This window comes from Lepidochelys kempii, chromosome 3 (genome assembly GCF_965140265.1).
Source record: "Lepidochelys kempii isolate rLepKem1 chromosome 3, rLepKem1.hap2, whole genome shotgun sequence".
Classification (NCBI taxonomy): Eukaryota; Metazoa; Chordata; order Testudines; family Cheloniidae; genus Lepidochelys; species Lepidochelys kempii.
This window is the reverse complement of record NC_133258.1, coordinates 115,304,709-115,323,596: the sequence shown is the minus strand read 5'-3', so window position 1 is coordinate 115,323,596 and position 18,888 is coordinate 115,304,709. Positions and strand designations below refer to the sequence as shown.

At 39.8% G+C, this 18,888-nt stretch overlaps 1 protein-coding gene across 12 annotated transcripts in view; it reads left to right on the top strand.

The window, feature by feature from the left end:
* The window catches only part of SYNE1 (spectrin repeat containing nuclear envelope protein 1), a 501,442-nt gene that overhangs the window by 328,894 nt on the left and 153,660 nt on the right, over positions 1-18,888 (top strand). For 11 of the 12 annotated variants that reach the window (XM_073337684.1, XM_073337695.1, XM_073337685.1 and 8 more), the window contains 2 exons: positions 8,850-9,044; positions 10,184-10,324. In XM_073337684.1, the coding sequence (XP_073193785.1) occupies positions 8,850-9,044; positions 10,184-10,324 (336 nt within the window). The remainder of the gene's footprint in view (positions 1-8,849; positions 9,045-10,183; positions 10,325-18,888) is intronic. The other variant, XM_073337688.1, reaches the window with a different exon arrangement.

The window sequence follows — 18,888 nt, the reverse complement described above, 5'->3', positions numbered from 1 at the left end:
CTCCATGCCACCACACTGATTTGGAATCCCAGGTCTTCACATTGTGGTATGTCATGCATTAGATTGCCAAATTGGTAGTGGCTCTTTCATAGTTTTTGACACTAGTGGCATTATGCTTTAGTTTTAGAAGAAAGGGTTACATTTGTCTTTCATAGTCTGTGCTTATCCCTGAAGTACTCCTCCTATACTGCTTAGTTAATTTTCTGTCACAATTGTCATGGAAGCTGTTTAATAAAATGAAAAAGAAGCTATTTGGTACAAATGCTTTATGCTGTTTTGGTGAAGGATGTTCCTAATAATGCCTCCACAGAGAGATCTGAAAACATCAGTGCAGAGGGAGGCATTAAGAGTGGGGCAGGCACAGGGTTCATTGGACCCACACTTGTATGAGTAGAGTAGCTGGGAATCCCTTCAGAGGAGCATAGAGAAACAATAGATGCTGTTCCAGTCCTTTTATTTGAACCAGTAGCTGTACAATGGCTGTGGTGCAGACCTGCAAGCTGCTCCAAGTTTGGGGAGGTGTAGTCTATCCCCTGCCCAAACCCTATTTATTCAATTTGGGTGGCAGTGGAGGTAGGTTGCATGAATTTCACATGGTGGGAAGTAGAATAAAATGGAGCTTCATTCTGGAGTAGAATGTCTGAAACATCTCAAAGGAATACAATTAAAGAGACACAGATGACTCCACATTTCTGCATTTATGTTTTTGTTTGCTTAAGTTTTGCATCAGAGTACACGATACAACAAACAAGACTTACAGGGTCATTGTATGATTATACCTTTTATTTTTAATCAGGTGTGCAAGATGCAGATTGCATGCATAATTGAAAAGAAAAATTACAGTTTCCCCGGGCATATAATTGTCGTCCATGTGTGTAAAGGTTAACAGGACACACAGTAACTATGTTTAAAATACAAAGATAAGATGGGAAGAGGAAAGTCATTGCCTCCTGCATCACAAGAGGTTTTGCAGTAGCCTTGCACATAAGTAACACAGAGTATCATTCTACCCAATAAATATGTTTACAGAAGTCTTTTTCTCTGGGCTTCCATGTTCTAGAATGGCCACCTATTCTGAAAAAAGAAAAGGAGTACTTGTGGCACCTTAGAGACTAACCAATTTATTTGAGCATAAGCTTTCGTGAGCTACAGCTCACTTCATCGGATGCATACTGTGGAAAGTGTAGAAGATCTTTTTATACACACAAAGCATGAAAAAATGGGTATTTACCACTACAAAAGGTTTTCTCTCCCCCCACCCCACTCTCCTGCTGGTAATAGCTTATCTAAAGTGATCACTCTCCTTACAATGTATATGATAATCAAGCTGGGCCATTTCCAGCACAAATCCAGGTCTTCTCCCCTCCTCCCCACAACACAAACCCACTCTCCTGTTGGTAATAGCTTATCTAAAGTGATCACTCTCCTTACAATATGTATGGTAATCGAGGTGGGCCATTTCCAGCACAAATCCAGCACAAATCTATTACCAACAGGAGAGTGGGTTTGGGGGCGGGGGGGAGAAGACCTGGATTTGTGCTGGAAATGGCCCAACTTGATTATCATACACATTGTAAGGAGAGTGATCACTTTAGATAAGCTATTACCAGCAGGAGAGTGGGGTGGGGGGAGAGAAAACCTTTTGTAGTGGTAAATACCCATTTTTTCATGCTTTGTGTGTATAAAAAGATCTTCTACACTTTCCACACTATGCATCCGATGAAGTGAGCTGTAGCTCACGAAAGCTTGTGCTCAAATAAATTGGTTAATCTCTAAGGTGCCACAAGTACTCCTTTTCTTTTTTCAAATACAGACTAACTCGGCTGTTACTCTGACACCTATTCTGAAGTTTCTGGGAGCATTGTGATTTTGATGGGCAGCACAGTAGCTTGCAAGATATTAGGTGTCTTCTGTAATCATTAGATGTCCATGCAATTGTGAGATTACAATATAGCCTGATCATGTTCTGTCACAGTGTTATCATGTCGCATTGCAATGTGGTGACTTTATTGCAGGATATTTCTAGTGTAAACATGATGATGTTATGATGCAAGCAGTTGTCCTACCAAAATGTCAAATTTGGGTACCTATGGCATACAGACCAGAAACAACATGTAGTTTGCTGAATCACACTCATAAAAATAACTTGGATTTACATTGAAAAACTGAGCTCCCGTAAAATGATGAGTGCAAAGAAATCTGACATTTCTATGTGTACTCACAAGCTGCCTGCCTATTTTTCTTTACACCCATAAGTTTCTCTTCTGAATCTCAATTTTAGGCCTTTTTAGTCTGTATAATGTATCTGTCTGTATAATATATTTTGTTTATACTTATATATTGTGACAAAGGTCTCTCCTTGTCTCCGTGGGTTCCGCGTTTCCTGGCAGATTTTGCTAGCCTCAGAGGCTCACTGTGACCCTTCACGTAGCCCTTCTCTCTCTAGAGGCATTGTCACAGCTTACTGAGCCATTTTCATGATAAGCCAGCAAGGGAGGTGAGGAGAAGCAACCCTCCCTCGCACAGTCTCTGTTGTCTCCCAGTCTCAGTGACTAATCGGGGAGGGAAGGGGGGAGCCCAGGCCCATCCTCTATCCAGCCCAGGGACCCTAATAGTAGCAGCTTTGGTAGCTGACTTTTTGGAAATACAACATGTACAATTCTCTGAGCCACTTCCCCACAGCAGCCCTCACTCAATATCTCCTTCACCGTTACCTCAGGGCCTCCTTCCTTGCGCCTGACATGGATTTGTACTGCTTAGTTCCTCCAACAGCATGGCTTCCTCCTACAGCTCCTGACACACACGCCTCACTGACTAACTGGGAGGCTTTTAACTAGTTCCAGCCAGCCCTTGATTGGCTTCAGGTGTCCCAATCAACCTAGCTATCTCCACTGCTTTCTGGGAGGATCTTAATTGGCCCCAGGTGTCTTGATTAACCAGGAGCAACTGCCATTTGGTTACCATGGTACCAGGGATTTGTTTAGCCTGGGGCTGACATACCTGTTCCTCACTACTTTACTGTAGCCATCTGGCCTTGCTCTGTCACAATATATATACACACACACACACACACCGTTATGGTTGTTCTTTCAAAAGTTTACAACTGAAAATTGACTTAATACAGCTTTGAAACTTTACCGTGCAGACCTCCCCTCCCCCGCTTTTAACCATCTTAATTTAAATGAAACAAGCACTGAAACAGTTTCCTTAGCTTGTCAAAAAAGAATTAAACTTTCCCTTTATTTTTGTAATAGTTTAGGTTTAACACAGTACTGTACTGGAGGGTTTGGGTGTCTTTTGTCTCTGCTGCTGCCTAATTTCGTTCTTCCGGTTCCAAATGAGGTGTGTGGTTGACCAGTCAGTTCGTAACTCTGAGGTTCTACTTTATAATATATATTTTGATTGAGAGAGGTATGTTATGCACTCAGTGTGCTGGTTATTAACTATGGAAATGTTACTGATTCCTAATAATAGTAATGGAGTTAAGTAACTAAGGCCTAGTGGGTAGAATTGTGGTAGACTTTCTGCTCAGCTCCTGAGTTAGGGAGGGAGTTGGCTCACAATTTAGTATCATGGCAACTGGAGCAAATAACTGTTTTGGGCCCATGAGTCATTGGAGTTAGAACCTGATTTGATTTAGAAAGTTGTTTATTCCAAAACCACTTGCTTCACACTGGAAGCTTTTCATAGCCTCCTGATGAAACTGGAGAATCCTTTTGGTTGCTGACATAGTTCCTATTTTTAAGAAAGGGAAAAAAAGTGATCCAAGTAACTACAGGCCTGTTAGTTTGACATCTGTAGTATGCAAGGTCTTGGAAAAAATGTTGAAGGAGAACGTAGTTAAGGACATTGAAGTCAATGGTAAATGGGACAAAATACAACATGGTTTTATAAAAGGTAGATCGTGCCAAACCAACCTGATCTCCTTCTTTGAGAAAGTAACAGATTTTTTAGACAAAGGAAACGCAGTGGATCTAATTTACCTAGATTTCAGTAAGGCGTTTGATACCGTGCCACATGGGGAATTATTAGTTAAACTGGAGAAGAAAATTGAAAGGTGGATAAAGAATTGGTTAAAGGAGAGACTACAACGGGTCCTACTGAAAAGTGAACTGTCAGGCTGGAGGGAGGTTACCAGTGGAGTTCCTCAAGGATCGTGTTTTGGGACCAATCTTATTTAATCTTTTTATTACTGACCTCAGCACAAAAAGTGGGAGTGTGCTAATAAAGTTTGCGGATGATACAAAGCTGGGAGGTATTGCCAATTTAGAGAAGGACCGGGCTATCCTACAGGAGGATCTGGATGACCTAGTTAACTGGAGTAATAGTAATAGGATGAAATTTAATAGTGAGAAGTGTAAGGTTATGCATTTAGGGATTAATAACAAGAATTTTAGTTATAAGCTGGGGACACATCAATTAGAAGTAACGCAGGAGGAGAAGACCCTTGGAGTATTGGTTGATCATAGGATGACTATGAGCCGCCAATGTGATATGGCCGTGAAAAAAGGTAATGCAGTCTTGGGATGCATCAGGAGAGGTATTTCCAGTAGAGATAAGGAGGTTTTAGTACCGTTATACAAGGCACTGGTGAGACCTCACCTGGAATACTGTGTGCAGTTCTGGTCTCCCATGTTTAAGAAGGATGAATTCAAACTGGAACAGGTACAGAGAAGAGCTACTAGGATGATCCGAGGAATGGAAAACCTGTCTTCTGAAAGGAGACTCAAGGAGCTTGTCTTGTTTAGCCTAACTAAAAGAAGGTTGAGGGGAGCTATGATTGCTCTCTATAAATATATCAGAGGGATAAATACCGGAGAGGGAGAGGAATTATTTAAGCTCAGTACCAATGTGGACACAAGAACAAATGGATATAAACTGGCCACGAGGAAGTTTAGATTTGAAATTAGATGAAGGTTTCTAACCATCAGAGGAATGAAGTTTTGGAATAACCTTCCAAGGGAAGCAGTGGGAGCAAAAAATCTATCTGGCTTTAAGATTAAACTCGATAAGTTTATGGAGGAGATGGTATGATGGGATAACATGATTTTGGTAATTAATTGATCTTTAAATATTCATGGTAAATAGGTCTAATGGCCTGTGATGGGATGTTAGATGGGGTGGGATCTGAGTTACCCAGGAAAGAATTTTCTGTAGTATCTGGCTGGTGAATCTTGCCCATATGCTCAGGGTTTAGCTGATGGCCATATTTGGGGTTGGGAAGGAATTTTCCTCCAGGGCAGATTGGAAGAGGCCCTGGAGGTTTTTCGCCTTCCTCTGTAGCATGGGGCACAGGTCACTTGTTGGAGGATTCTCTGCTCCTTGAAGTCTTTAAACCACGATTTGAGGACTTCAAAAGCTCAGACATAGGTGAAAGGTTTTTCGCAGGAGTAAGTGGGTGAGATTTGGTGGCCTGCGTTGTGCAGGAGGTCGGACTAGATGATCATAATGATCGGACTAGATGATCATAACTAGATGATCATAAGGTCCCTTCTGACCTTAGTATCTATGAATCTATGATTCTGAAAGTGCATAAGAATGGCCATACTGAGTCAGACCAAAAGTCCATCAAGCCCAGTATCCTGTCTATCTACAGTGGCCAATGCCAGGTGCCCCAGAGGTAGTCAACCTAACAGGTAAATATGAAGTGATCTCTCTCCTGCCATCCATCTCCACCCTCTGACAAACGGGCTAGGGACACCATTCCTTACCCATTCTGGCTAATAGCCATTAATGGACTTAACCTCCATGAGTTTATCCAGTTTTCTTTTAAACCCTGTTATAGTCCTAGTCTTCACAACCTCATCAGGCAAGGAATTACACAGGTTGACTGTGAGCTGAGTGAAGAAGAACTTCCTTTTATTTGTTTTAAACCTGCTGCCCATTAATTTCATTTGGTGGCCCCTAGTTCTTATATTATGGGAACAAATAAATAACTTTTCCTTATTTGCTTTCTCCACACCATTCATGATTTTATACACCTCTATCATATCCCCCCTTAGTCTCTTTTTTTCCAAGCTGAAAAGTCCTAACCTCTTTAATCTCTCCTCATATGGGACCTGTTCCAAACCCCTAATCATTTTAGTTACCCTTTTCTGAACCTTTTCCAATGCCAGTATATGTTTTATGAGATGAGAGGACCACATCTGTATGCAGTATTCAAGATGTGGGCGTACCATGGATTATATAAAGGCAATAAGATATTCTCCGTCTTATTCTCTATCCCTTTTTTAATGATTCCTAACATCCCGTTTGCTTTTTTGACTGCCACTGCACAGTGCGTGGACATCTTCAGAGAACTAGCCACGATGACTCCAAGATCTTTCTCCTGATTAGTTGTAGCTAAATTAGCCCCCATCATATTGTATGTATAGTTGGGGTTATTTTTTCCAATGTGCATTACTTTACATTTATCCACATTAAATTCATTTGCCATTTTGTTGCCCAATCACTTAGTTTTGTGAGATTTTTTTTGAAGTTCTTCACAGTCTGCTTTGGTCTTAACTATCCTGAGCAGTTTAGTATCATCTGCAAACTTTGCCACCTCACTGTTTACCCCTTTCTCCAGATCATTTATGAATAAGTTGAATAGGATTGGCCCTAAGAGTATAGGGAGTAGACCACCAGTCAAAGAGTAGAGCACTCTGCAAAGAGTATAAGGAACAGCACCAGTCAAAGGCTAAAAGGTCAAAAAAGGTGCTCACCCTAAGTAATAGGATGTGTTGGTTTATAACTCTGTATCTCACCTATCTGGAAATTTTCCATTGAGATGTTGAGTAAGTAGTTTCATAAAACTTTGCATAACATGCAGAGTCGAAAGCCAAACTGCCCTGGGGCTGCCATAACTTATCCACTTCATTTTTTCAATAATTGTTAATTACTGAATATTCTGCCTGTTAGGCTTTGCAGCAGCTGTTCAATATTTAATTGTTGCTCATATGCACAGAGCAGGTAGTGCTGAAGAGAAGAATCTCCTGGGCAGCCCCAGAAGTAAAGGGAATAGATTTCCACTATATTTAATAGTTCTGAAATATTAAAGGTATTGGCACTCATGCTTTATAAATAAGGCTGCGAGTCTTTCACAGAGGTCACGAAGGTCACAAAAGTAATGGATTCCATGGCTTTCTGGGACCTCCGTGACTTCTGCAGTGGCAGGTGTGGCTGACCCCCTGGGCCGCCTGAGCAGGTCGGGCGGCCCCGTGGCCAGTCACACCTGCCCCTGCTCAGGTGGGCACAGACAGCTGGCTCCAGGGGCCTCCGGAGAAACAGTGGTACCCTGGAAAAGCGGTCCAGAGCTGCCGCGGGTCCCCAGGCCGTTCCCTGCCCTCACAGAGCAGCAGCAGCGGGCCCCAGAGCAGCAGGAATGGTGCCCCAGAGCCCCCACCCCAGCACCTGCAGTGCCCCAGAGCCACCGAGAGCACCTAAGATTTAGTCAGGGGTATTTATAGTACAAGTCCTGGACAGGTCACAGGTCCATGACTTTTGCTAAAAATACCCATGACTAAATCATAGCCTCATTTACAAATAGCCATTTCTCCTGTCTACTTGATTTGGGAGCCAGCATTAGAAAAAAAATCTAAACAGATGTTAAAATAAAATACAAATATCTATTTGATAGAATAAACATAGTGGTTGCTGGTGTAGCAGCAATAACTCTGCATATTTAGTTATCACTATGTAAATCAATATGCTGCTGGCCATCCCTGCTGTATGAGTCAGAATCTGCCACCCTAGGCAGCTGTCTAGTTTCTTATGACTAGAGCAGCTCCTGTCTCCATGGAGAGAGAAACAATATCTGTAGCAGAAGTGTGATCTTCCCCCACTGGGAAGGTATATTTTTTTGGTTTATTTTAATGTGAATTTAGTGTTCTGAAAATTGGTAGACTGACAACACTAGACATGCCCCTGTTGGGCTGGAGCAATCCTACGTGTGAAAGGATCATTCAGTCTATAGGCCTATTTGGTTGTGTGTCCTTTTGTTGTCACTGCCATCACAGGTGTGATAGTGTGTTTTAGCAGTGTTGAGAATTGGATTGATTTCACACAGACTACTGCACAGCAATGAGAAAACAATGGCTTTTGGTCAATTCTGTCTTCGGCCAAATTCCTGAACTCACTTTAATGTAGGGCCATAACTGTCCAATTTGGATTTTGACTGTGAAGACATAAGCATAAGAAAAATTATTAGGGAAAAATATCTGTGAAGTTACACATAGAAGATAAAATATATCCACTCCAACCTCCATGCAAACACATGTGTGTTATAAATAGGAGTGATCCAGCATGTATTTACCTTACTAAACCACTATGTGTATCTGTTTCTGCTGCTCATTGTGTTCAGACTGGTGAGAGCTGAGTGTTGCATTTTTTTTAAAGTTCCCGTCATCACATGACCTCATTTCCATGGTATGCACCATCTGGAGATTTTCATCCTGTTTTAGTAACAGGAGAAAAAGAGAGAGAGCTTCCCCTTTCCTCTGCTTTAAGATAAAGCATATAGAATTTGCTGCAAATTAGGAATTGTATGTGAGTGTGACATATTCTTCCCTTTTGTCAGTATCATACAGAGATGTGGCTTTCACAGTGCTTTTCCGGTTTCACTGCATAGCTTGCTCCTTTGTGGTTTAGCTGTGCAGTGAGATGCTGCCTGACTTGTTCTCTAGCACAATCAACATCCTGCCTTGCAGCTTGTGCTGTTGCTAGTATCCCGGCTTGAGACACAGCTGTGATTTTTATTGGCTGGCCTCGGAGAGGTAGCCTGCCACTTAACAGAAGCTGAATTGCTATTAGTTAGTTTTGTGGCCTTTATATCCTGCATGTGACCCACTGAATAAAAAATGTTTCCTCAGGAGCTGGCACAGAAGATTAAAGGATACCAGGAGCAAATAGCCTCTTTGAATTCCAAGTGCAAGATGCTAACAATGAAAGCCAAACATGCCACTATGCTGTTGACAGTGACAGAAGTGGAAGGGCTTTCAGAAGGAATGGAGGAGCTGGACTCAGAACTCCTCCCAACACACTCAGCTCATCCCTCTGTGGTTATGGTAAGAACTGAATCGGTATCATTACTGTTATTTAGGTGCTACTCTCTTTTGTGCTGTTCAAATGCTACCATACAGCCAATTGCCACAATACACATTGTATGCTTTGCTTTACTGACATGCTTTGGGAGTTGTGGGTGTAGAACGAACTACAACTTCTTATTTGTGCATTTGTGTCACCCCCACTTTCTAAGCCAACAGATAAGGAATGAAGTTGTTTATGAGGATAACAGAAATCAGTCTGTTAAAAGGAAAATAATATTTAAGGCTCTCTCTTACCTTTCAGGATGTGTGCTGAGTTGTTTTGTCAGTGCACCACAACAAACATTGAAAAAGCACTGAATTGAATGACAAAAGGGGCCGGGGGGATGCAGAGTCAAATGTATTCTACAGCATGTTTTTTATACCCCGGATTTTTTTGAACATTTTTTTATTAAATATGCTTCAGTAATTGACATTGTTATTACTATATCCTCGCATTTATAAAGGCTGAATACATATATACATGCTGAAGTTCCTACTTTATTTTGCTCAGTCCATGTGCAAATATAACCCCCACTGATGTCAGTGGGAGTCATGTCTGAGAAGGACTGAGTAAAAATGGAGTGAGGACTTCAGGATTTGTCCCTATATTAAAACCTTAGAAAAGCAAAACTGAGATGTAACTACTATAGTATATTGTGGCTTTTTTTATCTGGATCCAATTCTGCTTTGCAACATTCTTTCCTTCATCATTTAACTAGGCCTGAAAGGTAAAGTGTTGAGGGCAGTAGTTCTGGCTATTTGCAGCATTACTCTGTGGCTTTCAATAACTTCTCCTAATGCACTGTGTGTGTTACCCTCTAACTTATTTTTGATGTGTTGGCTGTAGAAACTTTTTAAAATTCCCTAGCATACAGGAGATGGCCAACATCTCAGTAACAAAGTATTAGCAGTAAATACCACTGCTTGCCTGTTGCTTTCCTGAACTTTTAATATAGCAATTCTAAGGGGCTTGGAGGAAGCAGCAGTCCTTAAACTGTGTCTTGGTAATTCCAACATTGTGTTAATTTTCTTATTTTGGTCTATATCTAATGCAAATGTTTACTGAGATGATTGACTGATCTTCTTCCTGTCCTTTGGGGTTGCATTTCCTGTGACAGATGACTGCTGGTCGCTGTCACACACTACTCTCACCTGTCACTGAGGAGTCTGGGGAGGAGGGAACCAACAGTGAGATTTCTTCTCCACCTGCCTGTCGCTCTCCTTCACCTGTGGCTAATACAGATGCTTCTGTTAACCAGGTACCTGCCTCTTGGCATTCATTCCATTGTGATCTCTGGAAAGATGCATGGTCCCATTCTGTGTACTCTGTGGTTGATTCCTTCTTCAGAAAATTTGTGCTGATTTTCTTTACATGTTGGGCACACAACTTCAGTGTCCCATCCCATGAATTGAGAATGGTCATCAAGCATAATCAGGACCTGGCTTCTGAATACATAAGTTACAAATACTGTGCAAGAAGCTTAAAGCATATCAATTTGGTACCCTTTGTCATTGGCAAAAAAAGACTCAATAAGTTGGTTACTTTTTAAACAAATGTTGAGTGAGCATTAGACAGTCTTTCTAATTCATTGGTGCCTCCGTTGCATTTATAGCATGGTTTTGTTTTCAAAATAGTACACATGATGGCATCCAGCATTCTGAGAGAATGCAATTTTGTACTTCATGTGGTGAAACATTACATTGTTTGTGTCTGTCTGCCTTGTGTCATTGTCCAACTGATGGCAAAGTTCAAAGTCTTCCATTGGTTCAGCTATTCAGATATCAACTGTGATCTGTTTTGTGGGGGATTGTGTTCATTCTACACTTTGGGTCAAATTCTGTTTTCAATTATAACTGTTCAAACCCCGTGAAATCACTGGGGTCACATCTGTAAACTGAGAGTAGAACTGAGACTTCTGGTACTCATGTGACCAGGTGTACAGCACATTTGTTTTTCTTGGTAGGAGGGTTTATTGTTTGTGCTTTCAATATCATGTATGTAGATGCATATATACAGTGCATACAAGTTGTACGAGTAGTCTCAACTCCATTGACTTCAACATCTGATTTTTGTTCCTTGTGTCTCAACAGTGTTTTTCTTTATTGTTTTTGTGGCTAAGTATTTCTAGAGTTGAGTAACTGAAGAAGTGAAGCTTTCCTTGACCATGTATTTCTTTAAGTTCAGTACCAAAGAAATACAATGATGTTGTTTTATCTTTTTAAGTATAGTTATGGTATTTGCTAAAACTCTAAGCTTCCCACAATTTCTTTCAAAGGTGCATGTGGTTCTAAAGTTATTGCTAAATTATAAAATGATTCTGCTGTACTGGCTAAGACAAGAACAAACATAAAAATAAGGCAATTATCACTGACAAGCCATATGAAGAAAGAAAGGCAAACAAAGGGATTTAATAATCCAGGAGCTTTCTAAAGTCATATTACACTATACAATAGGATAGTTCCCAGTGAAGCTTGCCTGCAGTGGAAAAGCCGTTCCATTATTCAGCAGAAGACTCTTGAGGCCATGTTAATGAAACAAACAGTGAAACATCTACAAGGATAGATAATGAACACAATGCAATTGGTAATGAACACAATGGAATTCAATGTCAGCTCACTAAAATTCTCTTTTAAGAATGAAAATCAGGTTAGCAACATAGACAACTCAAAGAACGACGAAAGTCCATTGAGAACTTCTGTTACCTCAAGAATTGGAGTAAGAAGTACAAACCTAACTTAGTAGGCAGAAAATATATTTACACAGTGTCTTTCACAAAATGTCACTTAGCCCTTAAAAGCAGTAAAATTATTGAGGATGTCAGGATAGACAAAAGCATAAGCAGTCATAGGGTTCTTCAGTCTGGTCATAAATGTTGAAACAAACTGAATGATCTAAGCAGTAAAAGGAGGAAAGTTCCACCATCAAGTGGGTTATTTACAAAATGGTTAGGTTCCTATTCACATGAGATTATAACCTAAACAAGCTAAATAATCTTGCCAGTTCAGATCATAAGAAATGTCTAGGAATGTACAAGGAGAGAAGATAGGCTAAGTATGCCGGAGTGCAGCAATTCTGGTCCTTAAATGTAAGTAAAATAATTTTATAGTCCATGCAAAACTTACAGGGAGCTAAAGTAAAGATTTTTAAATCAGAGTAATGTGCTAAGGGAGCAGTGATCCTGGGAGAATGTGATCTGCTGCATCTTAGAAACTGAGCAGGAACTCCAGGAAATTGTAATAATCTACTTGAAAGAAATGAAGGCTTTTATCGAATAATTCTAAGGGCTTGTCTACGTGGTGATTTAGTTTGTACTCGAGGGGCGTAAATTCTAGTTCGCGCTCTTGAGCTTTGTGGATTCTGCTAGTGTGCACTAAAAGTTCCGTAGTGCTGTTTGATTTGTGACTACATTTACACACATGAGGGAACTTTTAATGCATGCCAGCAGGATCCATTCAGACCATTTAGTGTGTAACATGCTAGTGTGCACTAGAATATCCACCTCTTCAGTGTGGATTGACATACCATGTAGACATACCATGCAGACGAGGTCTAAATCTTTCTGATCAACACTATATGGGGTAGAAAGGGGCTAATTTTAGTTGTTGAACACCATGTAATTTTCTTTTAAATATTACTAGAAATATTTAGTCCAGAGGAAACATGAAATGGTAGGTCAACTCTAACTGACTGTTTCTCTTACAGCTCCCACTATTTTAGTCCCAGATATTCTTTTACATATCTCAGTGGACACCATGACAAAGACCAAGGAAAATAATCACAATTATTAATCATGGTTATATTATTATTAAAGAAAGAAAAAGAGACAGGCCAATTATAAATATTAAGAATCTTAAATCCAATTAAATTCCACTAAATTTCTCAGTTTACCAAGGTTTAGCCCCTGTTTCTGCTCCAGGAACACATGGTCTAACCATGCAAGTGATTAACAGGAGAAACTGTTAATATTTTATGTTACAACAGCAATTTCATATCCCCAAAAAATCATAACAAGAGTTTAAATCTAATCCCTTGGCTGTGACTTAGTTAACCTTCTCTCACCATCAATGTTCAAGTCTTGGAGATTTTCCTTGAGTTAGTTTCTTCTTGAATATTCTCTGTTTTTCTTATCTGTCTGTGGCAGCTTGCTGGTAGAGATGGACTGGATGAGCTGTGGAGTGTTTGGTGTCAAAGGAGGGTAGCATGGGAAGTGTGCCTGTGGTGGTCACTTCAGTTTTTTATACACTTCTTCTTCCTATTTTAATGAAATTATAGGAAATCACACCTCTTTCTGCCTTGTTTAGATGCAGGGTTGGTTGCTGTTACACTTTCACTGGCTCTGTGCCTTTGGGGTTGGCTTAGGTGACACCTTCAGTTCCTGAGTATGCAGTCTGCCTAATGAATATGCAACATTCTTTAATTGCCTTTGATCTTCTTATGGTGGGAAAGTGTCAAATAACTGTTAAAGTTAGTTTTAACTTCATTTATTGAATCCATTCTCTGCGATATTCTTTCAATTTTATTAAATTTTGACAGGAAATTAAATTCTGTTTTCAAAAAGTCCAGACACTCCTTATATACAAGGTTTTAATTCTCAGAACAGTCTTTTAAAAATTTAAATAACTCCTACAAAGTCTTCTTTTTAATAATTAAAAAATTGACTCTTATAACAATTTTTGGAGAGATGATTCTTATCTTCCAGAGTTGGAGGAGGGATTTCATGTACATTGCCAGAATTAATTAATTCCCTTTTCTGTACATAAATGGCTTCCTGCATTAGTAATTTGTTTAGCAAGGTCCTTAGATTCCATGTTGGTACATCAAGTTTTTTACCATTTATATAGCAGTGATATTAGAAGCTTTGCATTTACTAACATATGCATTTCACAGAAGTGTTTGCCATTTTAACATTTAAGAAACAAACAAAAGTATAAAATCTCTCTAACTACACGTGTTTTTTTTCTAAAGCTTTAAAACACAAGAAGGATTTTTCTTTGGAAATAAATGGTTCATGAAACAACAAACTATGTCAAACATTTACGTTTTAGGAAAACGAACGCAGGGTAGTGTTGTCAGAACAATAAATCCAAAGTTAAAGAGGGCTTATTGTTCTGACAACACCACGCTGCATTCGTTTTCCTAAAACATAAATATTTTACATAGTTCGTTGTTTCGGGAACCACGCTCCTTAGAATTATAATTGTTTAAACTGCTTTTAAATATTTTGTACAAAGCACAAATTTCAGTAATCACTATATCTTTTAAATATAGCACAAGTGAAAATAATATAAAGTTAAAGCAAGGTAAATTTTAAAACACAGCTTTTCTGAATTTGCATAAACACTCTTAGGGTAATAAAATCTTCTTATCCGTAAAGCCATGTTTATCTTCCTTGACATTTGCTTGTCCTTGGGAGCTAAGGTGGAAGCCTCCCCAAATTTCTTTGGCTAGGTTGAATATTTAAAATAGTTTAATAAACAAAAATATGTGCATGTCAGGTACTTTTCTCCAAGCATCATATGTATGAAAGTAATTATAAATATATTCACTAAAGGCACAGGCAAGTTTAATGCTAAAATTAATAATAATTTTACATCAATATTGAGGTCTCTCCCCTACAACTATCAGCCTGGAGATATTTCGTAGTTGGTTAAATAAGGTTTTAGCAATAGCTCGATGGGTGAGAGAGAGAGAGATTTTCCAGTGCATCTTAAGGAAGTAAACATCCAGGCTTTTTTAGCTTAAAGATGGAATCCTTTTAAATGGAGAAGTGTAGGTAAGAGCACTCACTGCAGCACCATCTAGGGCAGTGTTTCTCAACAACCAGTCTATGGACTGGCACCGGTCACTGAGACCTCCCTGAAGCAGTTTAGGAAGGCAGCTAGTCCGGTCCATGGTGTCAAAAAGATTGAGAAACACTGGTCTAGGTCTACCATCTAGAGCTGCTGTCCTACTTTAGTAGTAGTTAATTACTGCCCCTCACTGTGAACAGTACGGAGTGGGTGCACCCCAGTGGAATCATTGAACACTGGATACATTTTCTACATCAGGAAATGTTGTTGTGTTTCAGGAGAGGCATGATGTCTCTCTAACAGCCAGCATAGAGGGAGTGTGCCTGCTGTGCTACCTCTTATAACGGTATAGTGTGCCACCCCCGTCCTTGGTCAGTCAGCCAGCTTGCTGAGGATAGCTTATGCCCAAGGCACTCGGAAGGAATACTATGCAGCTGTGCTGGTACCGGACAGGAAGTTTCTTGGTACCCTCCCCCTGATTATGGAAGAGTCCTATAGACCAGTGGCTCTCAACCTTTCCAGACTAGTGTACCCCTTTCAGGAGTCTGATTTGTTTTGCGTACCCCAAGTTTCACCTCACTTAAAAATTACTCGCTTTCAAAATCAGACACAAAATATAGAAGTGTTACAACACACTGTTACTGAAAAATTGCTTACTTTCTCATTTATACCATATAATTATAAAATAAATCCATTGGAATATAAATATTGTACTTACATTTCAATGTATAGTATATAGGGCAGTATAAACAAGTCATTGTATCAAATTTTAGTTTGTATTGACTTCAGTAGTGCATTTTATGTAGCTTGCTGTTAAACAAGGCAAATATCTAGATGAGTTGATGTACCCCCTGGAAGACCTTTTCCTACTCTCAGGGGTACATGTACCCCTGGTTGAGAACAACGGCTATAGAATGTAATTGCCACCTTATAGAATTAAATACAGAATCTTCCCCCACACACACACACGCGAGTAGAACTCTATAGGATATTTCAGTTTAACATATAGAGGGAAGATAATTCTGTATTTGTTTCTACAAATGTTTTGAGTAATTTCTATAGATCCTACTTAAGTTTCTGTAATGGTCCCTTGGTCTCATCCCTATTAAATGTCATGGGCTTTTTACAAAAGGGGTACTTTTTCACACCTGCATGGTGCCAACCACAATCTGGCCCCAAAGGGTCTGTTTGATTGTGGATTCAGTTTTATAAAGTTAAGGGAGATCCCTTGCTAAAATGCTACAAACTACTGGTGAAAATAGAAACAAGATCATGTCTCATTCTGGAGTGCGATCCTGACCAGTGAAGAGTTGTATCGCTTCTTACCCTGTAACCCCTTGCTACTGTGGCTCTCTGCCTGGGACACCCACAGTCAGCAAGAAGCATCATGATTATTAAGCTGATGTTGGGGGTTTTTCTTTCATTTACCATCAGTGATTATTTCAGTGTAATCACTGCATTGAAAACTGCATGCTTTTGCAAACAATTTAGATTTGCTATGTTACTGTATGCACTATGAAAGTCAAATAAAATTCAGTCTCCTGCTCTGTGTGGTTGGGGGGGGGGAGCATGCATTTTATATCTATGTATTAGGCAGCTCTGGTCCAATGCTTTGGATCCTGCCTGCAATACCACAGACTTCCACGGATCTCCACCAACCTTGGTTAACGAGTGGTAAGGTTACTCCACACTCTGTCTAGCCATAGATTTTCCCAGAAACATGTGTTCTGAAATGCCCAGCCTTTTCCTGGAACAATCAGAGGAACATTAAACTTTGTTGCTCCTTGAAGAATCGGCATTCAGGAGTTTGCTATTTTTTACTGGAGTTAACCAAACATTTCAGTTTAAACACTGTACTAGACTGTTTGGATTAAAAATAAAACACGTTTATTTAATTAAGAAGAGAGAAATTGTAAATGAGTACAAGCATAAGGTTTAGTCAGAAATGGTTACAAGAGAAATAAAGATAAAACTTTTTCAAGTAACTAAAACTTAACAAGCTGGACTTGGGTCTAGGGAAAATCCTCAACACACCTTTCCTTCAAGATGGCTGACCAAACTCCTGGATCAGGATCTAGCTCCCAAAGTCAAAGGGCTGGTACCTTTGTCTTCTTAAATGAAAGATAACTTGGAGTTTCTTGGCCTCTCTATTTTATAGTCCAGTGAATCTTTTGAAATTGATTCTTCTGAAGAATACCTCCAGATAAACGTCTATATCCAGCTGGAAGGTAGGCAAAATGGAGTGTGTCTTGAAGGAAGTTTCCTGATGATTATTCCTCTGCTGGAGATGTCTGCTAAAATGCAAATTTTTTTAGTTCTTGCTCCCTCCACTTCAAGTGAATGAACATTGTCAGTTGCCTCCCTGCCGTGATAATGTGAGGTTTGCCTCTGCCACTTGTTAGCTTGATGAGTCTGTTTACACGACATGTAAATACATTCTCATTGTCTTTCAAAATACTATGGAAGTAACTCCTAGGTGGGGGAAACCACATGTTTTTTCCTAGGCTCGGGAAATTTCTGCTTGGTTGGCAAACACATGTTAAGAATTATAATTTCAGTTTATGTCCATAACTTTGCATCAGTTGCTTGCATCTACATTACACGAAGATGTTGTTAAGCAGTGAGTCATGAGCGTTTCATTGACACCTTGCACTACCCTATCAGATAGATTTCAGGACATTAAAGAAGTGCAGTACACTTGAACTGGTTAAGCCAGCTCAGGTATTCACCAGATACCTGGGTGCCTTGAACTGGTTAAGCCAGCTCTGTTCATCACCAGATACCTGGGTGCCTTTTGTCCTCTGCCTTTGGGTTGTTCTTAATATCCTAGATCATGAGCATAACAATGGCAATGCCAAGATACTACTTTTAATAGACCACAATAGAAGTGTATAAATACTAAAAAGCTGTCCCAAAACCTAGGATTGTGGTAAATTGACACTTGTATGTTTAAAAAAAAAATCAGTTGCTCACTAAATGCAGCAGCCTTTAGGGCTGCTCTAAAGAGATCAGAACCAAGGAGAACAACACCAAAAATATTAAATATGGGTGTAAGCATAATGTGTTAAACCCCCAAAGGATTTTAAAAGTTCTTGTGGTGTACAATATATCTGCAGTAGATAGCAGTCCTTCATGCAGTTTGTTTTGAAACATGAAGAAATTAAGCAAATAGTTTGTTCCTCATCAGCTCAGTTCTGTGAGGTGCCCAACTCCTAGTGAAGCAAGTGGGAGTGGAGGATCCTCAGCACTGGATTCAAAGTACTCCACACCTCATGAGAGTCTGTCCTAATATTGTGTGTATGTTATTCATAAAGAGAATCTTACTTCAATTGGTCTTTTGTTTGTATGTCTGTGATATAAACACAGACCACATATCAGCATGCTAGCATGCATTGCAACTATGAAGGAGGAAGCAATTACAGAAAGCCTCTTTTGGCTTGAAGTTTCTCATACTTATTTTTTATTCAAAGACTTTTTTTTCATTTGGCGCAATTTTTTTAGATATAGTGAGGCAGTGCTTGAACTGGGAAAGCTGAAGGGTTGACACGCACCCATTCTGGCCACAGTTGCTCTTGTAATTCCAGCACCAACAATGGGCCACAGTTAACATTTTTCTCTCCCTGTCCAGGACTTAGTTAACAAACCTTCGTCACCTCCCACCCTCATGAAATCTAGACAACAGCAGTAACAGCCCTTTTCAGATATGTTAAGAAACCAAAATATCCCCTCCACCCTTAAATAGGGGAAACAACATAAGGAAGCATAAGTGCTGCTCTTGCTTTTGGACAGTTTCCATAGAGGAAAAAGGAGGTTGTGTTAGACTTCCATCCCTGTGCAGTGAAAGAATTTTATATATAAAGCACACCAAAAATACACACTAACTGGAAAACCCTGCCAAGACTGATGTGCTTACCTCTTTCTCTCCTTCCTTCCCACCTCTCTGTCACTACTGAGATCTGACAACAGCAACTGCCGCACTGTGAACGCGCAAAATTTACTGAAAGGGGGGAAAGGACTGGTTCAGTTCAGTTTT